The 8,165-nt window shown below is 70.3% G+C and overlaps 1 protein-coding gene across 1 annotated transcript; it reads left to right on the plus strand.

The window, feature by feature from the left end:
- The first annotated feature begins 3,406 nt into the window (after positions 1-3,406).
- PPP1R1B (protein phosphatase 1 regulatory inhibitor subunit 1B) lies at positions 3,407-8,005 on the plus strand. The gene is made up of 8 exons (XM_042787365.1): positions 3,407-3,518; positions 4,711-4,771; positions 5,389-5,411; positions 5,868-5,943; positions 6,113-6,241; positions 7,181-7,249; positions 7,348-7,497; positions 7,615-8,005. The coding sequence occupies exons 1-8, from the start codon at positions 3,438-3,440 to the stop codon at positions 7,701-7,703; spliced, it is 678 nt and encodes a 225-aa protein (XP_042643299.1). The 5' UTR covers positions 3,407-3,437; the 3' UTR covers positions 7,704-8,005.
- Positions 8,006-8,165: the final 160 nt, after the last annotated feature.

Below are 8,165 nucleotides of genomic sequence, written 5' to 3' on the forward strand. Positions count from 1 at the left end.
AGGGAAGGGGTTAAGGGCCCCGCGGCCCGCCCCCCCCCTCCCCCCCTTCTCCCTTCACGCCACCCCCTCGGGCTCCCACGCGTGTTCCCACTCCCACACCTCCTCCGCGCCCGGGGGGGAGAACCGGCCCCCACCCGGTCGCCCCCGCTACATCTCCGGGGGGGCCGCAGCTGCTGGGGGGGGGGACGACCCCTGTGGTGCGGGGGGGCTCGGGGGGAGCTCGGAGGGGACCCCGCAGGGCCGGGCAGGGGTCCCAGGCGTCCGGAGGGGGATACCCAGGGTGAGGGGCACTGGGGGGGCCCCGGCACCCCCCGACACCCCCCTCCGCCCGAGCCCCGCCCCCCCATGGCCCCTCCCACTCCACCGCACAGGCCCCGCCCCCCGACACTCACCTTTTATACCCAGAAACCGGCGTCCCCCTCTCCTCTCGTCCCCACGATGCTCCGGCCCTGGTGTACCCCGTCCCCACGGCACCCTGTCCCCACGACGCCCCGTCCCCGTGGCACCCTGTCCCCACCATGCTCCGTCCCTGGTGTACCCCGTCCCCACAACACCCTGTCCCCAGCGTCCCCTGTCCCCGTGACTCTCCATCCCCACGACATCCCATCCCCACGACGCTCCGTCCCCAGTGTCCCCTGTCCCCACGACACCCTGTCCCCACCATGCTCCGTCCCTGGTGTCCCCTGTCCCCACGACACCCCATCCCCACGACAACCCATCCTCCATGCCGCCCCAGCCCCACAGCACCCCTCCCCTCCCGACACCGTGTCCCCGCCGTGCCCGGCCCCACGGGTGACGGGTCCCGCTCCTCGCCGGTGCCCGCTGGCGGGGGACGAGGCGGCGAGCGCCGCTTCCCTGAACCTGCTGCTATTTTTATTCTCTCTGCAGGAGGATCTGCTGCTGCTGCGCGGAGCTGCAGCCCCCGCCGCACGGCACGGGGATGGGCACGGCACGGCACATCACGGCACGGCACGAGCGCTGCTGACTCTACCCCTGCCCACCACGGAGCAGCCCGAGTGCCCGCGGCGCCAGGAAAGCGCTGACCCGGCGAGGAGCGTGGCCACGCGTGGCACACGTGTGCCCGGAGCCGCGTGGCACGGAGCGGGGCTCGGCCACCGCACCCCTTCCCCAGCACGGTGCTGGGTGCTGGGTGCCGGCCCTGATGCGGTAACACGCACCCCCTCCCCCCCGCAGCCAGCTGTGGGTGCTGCCTGTGGGCGCAGGGCTGCGTGGGTGCGGGCGGCGTGCCGATCCCGGGGGGCTGCGGGTGCTGCCGCAGCGCGGGGAGGGGAGGGGGCCCGGCCACCCCCTCGCACAGCGCCTTCGCGGGCGGGAGGAGCGGGAACGGCAGCGGGAAGGAGCCCGGGAACCTGTTGCCATAACAACCCGGGTCCCCGGGATGATGCTCAGAGCCTGGCACGGGGACCCCGGCACGGAGGGACCCCTCACCCCAGCCCCCCGGCTCAGCCCCACAGGGACACGGCGTGGGCAGTGCCGCATGGGGCTGCGCTGTGCCGTGGGGCCAAGCTCGGCTCCCTAAGGCCTGGCTTTGCCATCTTTGCTGCGCAGAGCTGAGCTTTGCCATGCAGAGCCAGGCTTTGCCATGTTTTGGTGCACAGAGCTGAGCTTTGCCATGTAGACCCAGGCTTTGCCATGCTTTGCCGTGCAGAGCTGGGCTTTGCCGTGCAGAGCTGGGCTTTGCCATGCAGAACCAGGCTTTGCCATGCTTTGCCGTGCAGAGCTGGGCTTTGCCGTGCAGAGCTGGGCTTTGCCATGCAGAACCAGGCTTTGCCATGCTTTGCCGTGCAGAGCTGGGCTTTGCCGTGCAGAGCTGGGCTTTGCCATGCAGAACCAGGCTTTGCCATGCTTTGCCGTGCAGAGCTGGGCTTTGCCGTGCAGAGCTGGGCTTTGCCATGCAGAACCAGGCTTTGCCATGCTTTGCCGTGCAGAGCTGGGCTTTGCCGTGCAGAGCTGGGCTTTGCCATGCAGAACCAGGCTTTGCCATGCTTTGCCGTGCAGATCCGGGCTTTGCCATGTTTTGCCACGTAGAGTCGGGCTTTGTCAAGCTTTGCCACGCAGAGCCAGGCTTTGCCACGTTTGGCCATGCAGAGCCAGTCCTTGCCACGCTTTGCCGCGCAGAGCCGGGCTTTGCCGTGCTTTGCCGCGTGGGGCCGGGCGGGCGGGAGGCTGGTCCATGGCACGGTGCCACTCGGGTAAATATTTTGCTGGAGCGGCGGCTGCTGGCCCGCGGCCACCCGCAGCCGTTGGAGCACCGGGAGATCCGGGGGCTGGAGCCAGCTCCCGGCTCCCCCCTTCCTCGTTCCTCCTTCAGGGGCGGCTTCCTCAGCCCCGCCGCCACCGCCCCGGCCCCCGGCGGGACCCCCCCGTGAGGGGATGGGTGCCACCGGTCCAGCTGTGGGTGACCCCGCTGTCCCCCTGCGTGGGGACCCCCCCCCCCGGCTGTGCCCCCTCCACGGCAGGGCTGGGAGAGGTGCCCTCGATGCTGGGGTCCCCCCTGGCAGGGCCTGACAAGCGCTGAGAGGTGCCCAGGCTGGAGGTTGTGCTGGTGGGGGTGGGCGAGCCCCCCGTATTTCCCGGGGGGAAACTTTGGGTTTGGTGGAATTTTACACTGGGAAAACCACCAAGAGCCGAGGCAGAGCCGGGACAGCCGGGCACGGTGCCGGGTAAGGGCATAGTACCCTGGCACCAGTTCACCCCAGTGTCCCCAGGGTGGTGGGTGTGGGGGGGGATCCCTGGCACACAGGCGATGGGACATTTTGGGGGTCCCATGTCCCCTGGGGGGATCCCATCCCTGCCTGAGCAGTGTCCCTGTCCCGTGTGGCACAAAGCAGCGGGGGGGGGGGGGGATTTTCCTGATGCCCAACCAAGGGTGCAAGCAGCCATGCCCCTGCCCCCCCCCCCCGCTTGTGGCTCTGTGGGGAAACTGAGGCACGAGGGATGGGGACTCACGTGGAGGTACCCATTCCCATCCCTGTCCCGTCCCGTTTGAACTGGCCACCGCAGTCAGGGGACACCCCCCCCCTCCCGGCAAAGAAGGGGTTAAGAGCCCCCCACAGCTTGGCTGAACCCCCCTCGGGGGCTCCCCAAGGGCTCATTACCACGGCCTCAGCCCCCCTGCCCGGGGAGGTGGTGGTGGTGGTGGGGGGATGAATAATTCAGTGCCTGGTAGGAGATGTGTCCTCCCTCCCTCTCCTTCCTCCTCCTCCTCCTCCTCCTCACCGGCTCTGCCTTCCCCACCTCCCGTCACTCTCAGTCCTCGCCCGTACCGAGCCCCGGGTGCTACCGAACTCCGCTCGGCACCGGTGGCAGAGACGAACCCCCCCCCCCCCCACCTCCCTCCTCCTTTCCCTGGCCACCCCCACATTCCCCCCCCCCCCCGGCTTCTCCGGCAGTGACGGTGACGCACGGTCAAGGCCATGGACCCCAAGGACCGCAAAAAGATCCAGTTCTCGGTGCCGGCACCCCCCAGCCAGCTGGACCCCCGCGCCGTCGAGATGGTGAGGGTGGCCATCGGGGTACGGGGTCACCCGGGGGGTCCCTCGTCACCCTGAGGTCACCGGCAGCGCGAGCGCTGCCGGTGACCTCAGGGTGACGAGGGACCCCCCGGGAGGGATCGGGGGACACACACACACACATGGGAGAACCCCGAGGTGTGAGCTCGGTCCTGTGGGAGGGATGGGGACAGAGTGGGATGGGACTGGGAGAGCTGGAGAAGTGGGATCGGAAGGGACGGGATGGGACCGGGAGAGCAGGACAAGGGGGATCAGAGGGGATAGGGCATGGGACAAGAGGGACAGAGAGGGGACGGGACTGGGTCGGGGGGACAGGATGGGATGAGGGAGAGGCGAGGACAGGACAAGAGAGGTCCAAGGTGCCCCCGTGCGAGCCACGGTCCTGAGTAGAGGGAGAGTTTTGTGGGGGGACAGGAGGGAAGGGATGGGACGGGGGGGACAGGGATGGGACAGGAGGGAAGGGACGGGACGGAGGGGACAGGACAGGGACAGGGATGGGGCAGGAGGGAAGGGACGGGATGGAGGGGACAGGGATGGGGCAGGAGGGAAGGGACGGGACGGAGGGGACAGGGATGGGGCAGGGATGGGGCAGGAGGGAAGGGACGGGATGGAGGGGACAGGGATGGGGCAGGGATGGGGCAGGAGGGAAGGGACGGGATGGAGGGGACAGGGATGGGGCAGGGATGGGGCAGGAGGGAAGGGACGGGACAGAGGGGACAGGACACGCTGGGGGTCGATGCAGCCACCCGTGGCCGGTTGTGCCTGGCCTGAGGGGACGTCCCCAGCACATCACCGGACCCAGAGTCCCCATGGAGGGACTGGGCAGGAGCTGGGGTTCTCGTGGGGCTGGGAGGGACCGAGGACATTGTGGGGACCCCTCTGTGGGGCACTCCACCTTTCAGTGGCGCTGACTCAGTGGGGACCCCCACTCCGGGGACCCCTGGCCTGGCTGGAGCTGGGTGTCCCCTGTCCCCTGCTCCCCGCTGGTGGCCCCGGGCTGGGTGCCCCCCCGCACCCCCTGCCAGGGTCCCAGACGCTCCCTGCCCACACCCGCGCTCACACGCATACACAGGCTCACACGCGTGCAGGCATGTGCGTGGGGTCTCAGCCCTGGGGTCCGGGCAGGGGACAGGGGACCCCCGGTGTCCCCAGCTGGTGACACCCCGCTGTGCCTCAGATCCGGCGGCGGAGGCCCACGCCGGCCATGCTCTTCCAGCTCTCCGAGCATTCCTCCCCAGGTGAGCGGGACAGGGACAGGGACAGGGACAGGGACAGGGACCGGGACCGGGACCGGCTGGGGATGGACATGGTGGCAGGGGACATTGGGTCCAGGGAGGGGAGGTGGTGGCAGGGATGGGACATTGTGGCAGGGATGGGATGTGGTGTCATGCATGGTATGGGATATCTGGGATGGGACATGGTGACAGGGAGGGGACGTAGTGGCGGGGTGGGATGCGGTGTCACTATGGGGTGGGATGTCAGGGATGGGACATGGTGGCAGGGAGGGGATGGGGTGTCCCATAAAGGACGGGGTGGCAGGGATGGGATGGGGTGGCAGGGAGGGGATATGGTGTCCCATAAAGGATGGGGTGGCAGGGATGGGATGGGGTGGCAGGGAGGGGATATGGTGTCCCATAAAGGATGGGGTGGCAGGGATGGGATGGGGTGGCAGGGAGGGGATATGGTGTCCCATAAAGGATGGGGTGGCAGGGAGGGGATGGGGTGGCAGGTCCCTGGTGGGCAGGGTAACCCCCTGGAGTGGGGGTCCGGGGGGGTGCGGGAGCTGCCCCGGCTCTGTCGGGGGCCAGCAGCCCCCGGCCCGCTCACCCCTCTCTCCCCGGTGCTTCCGACCCAGAGGACGAGTCCCTGCCCTACCAGGTGAGTGGGCGCCGGGACCCCCGGGGCGGCCCCACAGCTCCCTGGGCACTGCAGGGGGGTTGGGGGGGGGGTGTTATCGGGGTGCAGCCCAGGCACCCGCCACCCCGTCTCGGCCTGGCCCCGGCGCTTATCGGTTCCTTGCCCGGCACGGCGCCGGCGCTGCGGGGACGGGGACGGGGACACGGAGCCGAGCCAGGCTGTGGGGTTTGGCCCTGGAGCAAATCGCCTCGTGACCGTCATGGGGACACAACCCCGGGGTCCCCCGCGGCAGGGTCCTTGTCCTCGGGGAAGGGTCGCTGCGGGACCCCCATCGCAGCGTCCTCGTGCCGGGGTCCCCATTGCGAGACCCCCGTCAGAGCAACCACCTCCCCAGGGGGTGCCTGGCTCCCCTGGGGTCACGGTGGCCGCTGCCATTGGGGGGGGACACCCTGACCCCAACACCCCTCCGTCCCGCAGCGCGCCTCCGGTGAGGGCTGCCTGCTTAAACCAAAGAGGACCAACCCGTGTGCCTACACGCCGCCCTCGCTCAAAGGTACCGGCTGGCGCCGTCTGAATGGGGAAACTGAGGCACGGGGGGCTGCGCAGGGTGGGCTGGGGGCACCCGGGTACACTGGACCCCTACACCACTCCACACGGCTCTGTGGGGAGACCCCAGTGCTCCCAGTGCCCGGAATGGGGTCCTGACACCAGCGCCTCCCCAGCGGTGCAGCGCATCGTGCAGTCCCACCTGGAGAGTGGCCTGGCCGGGGGTGACAGCTCTGATGGGGAACCCGATGACGGGGAGCGCGAGCTGGCCCACGCCTGTGACCCCGACAGCACCCTTGAGCCTGGTGAGGGGGACAGGGCGGGGGACAGGGGGCCGCCAGAGCCTTGGGGAGATGGGGACAGGACTGCCAGAGCCTGGGGGACACGGGGAGATGGGGATGGGGCTGACGGAGCGCAGGGGAGATGGGGACGTGATTGCTGGGGCTTGAGGGCCATGGGGAGATGGGGACGGGGCTGACGGAGCCTTGGGGACATGGGGACAGGATTGCTGGAGCTTGGGGGAGATGGAGAGATGGGGATGGGGCTGCTGGAGCCCAGGGGACATGGAGACATGGGGACAAGGCTGCTGAAGGCCAGGGGACACGGGGACAGGATTGCTGGAGCCTGGGGGACATGGGGAGATGGGGATGGGGCTGCTGGAGCCTTGGGGACGTGGGGACAGGATTACTAGCGGCTGGGGGAGATGGGGACGGGGCTGACGGAGCCCAGGGGATGTGGGGACAGGATTACTGGAGCCTGGGGGACATGGGGAGATGGGGACGGGGATGTTGGAGCCTTGGGGACGTGGGGACAGGATTGCTGGAGTTTGGGGAACACAGGGAGATGGGGATGGGGCTGACGGAGCCCAGGGGACATGGGGACAAGGCTGCCAGATCACAGGAGACACAGGGAGACGGGGGCAGGGTTGACGGAGCCTTGGGGACATTGGGACAGGATTGCTGGAGCTTGGGGGACACGGGGAGATGGGGACGGGGCTGCTGGAGCCCAGGGGTGCAGGGACGGGTGCCACCGTCCCCCACCAGCCCTCGGGGACAGGGTGGGTACCCGGGGACACACACACACAAGCTGGCTGCCTGGACCTGCTGCCCGCTCGCCCCGGTCCGAGCGGGTTCCGCGGGGGCCACCATGTCCCCTTGGCCGGGGCCGCGCCGACGCCATCCGGACCCCGGTGCCACCGTGTTGCCTTCCTCTGCCCCCCGGCTCATCGTCACCCACCCGAGAAGCCCCGGGGAGCCAGGCCAGAGCCGAGCGGAGCTTCTTCCCCGCCGGCCCCAAGGCGCACAAGCGGAAAGGTAACGGCGAGGGGACGGCGGGGGGACATGGCGGGGGGGTGGGTGCCGGGGCTGGGGGTCACCCCGGAGCTGGGGGTCCCCGGCCTCGTTGCCCGCAGGCGGGCAGAAGGTGTCCTTCGCCGGCGGCATGGAGGAGCGCGGGCAGGACCTGAAGTCGCTGACGGTATCGGAGATCCCCGAGGACCCCGAGGGAGCGGAGGGTGACGAGGAGGAGCCGGGACGAGAGCCGGAGGACGGCGGCACCGGGGGTACGCGGGGTGGCCCCCCTCCCGTGTGAAACCGGGTGGCCCCGGTACCAGGGGGTGAGGGGGGGGGGGGGTCTCCCCAAACTTGACCCTGCCGCCGTTTTTCCGTCCCCCCCCCAGAGCGGCGACGCGTCGGCTTCGCGGAGGTGCCCCCGCGCCCCGTCGGCACCGAGCGCCACTCGCCCACCTTCCCACTGGGCACCAGTTAGCCGGCGCTGGGCGCCAGCCACCCCGGCTGCCCCCGGCTGCAGCAGCTTCGCCAGGGCCCCCCCAATTCCATCCCGCCTGCCCCCCCCCACCACCCCCCCACCCCGCCCTGCCTGCGCTTCGTGTGCCCTGTTCCGCCCCCCCCCCCCCCCCAACACGGTCACCCCGTTTCGGTGCCGGGGGTCCCCTCCCTGGGGAGCCCTCGCACCCCTCCGGTTGCCAGGGCAGGAGCCAGGGCCGGCCCCCCCCCCCCCCCCCCCCCCCCGGGGTGCTGGGGGGGTCTGGGTTCCCCCCTCCATCTCCTGGATCCCCCCCTCCAGCTCCTGTGTCCCCCCCCCCCCCATCGAGCAGAGCCCCCCCCCCCCTCCCCCCTCGCAATAAACGGCTGTACAGAGAGGTCGGAGCCTGCTTTGGGGGGGCTGGGGGGGGGGCTGGGGGGGGACACAGGCTGGGGGGGGGGGCAG

This window comes from Tyto alba, unplaced genomic scaffold (assembly GCF_018691265.1).
Source record: "Tyto alba isolate M040663 unplaced genomic scaffold, T.alba_DEE_v4.0 Super-Scaffold_12, whole genome shotgun sequence".
In the NCBI taxonomy this organism is placed as follows: domain Eukaryota; kingdom Metazoa; phylum Chordata; class Aves; order Strigiformes; family Tytonidae; genus Tyto; species Tyto alba.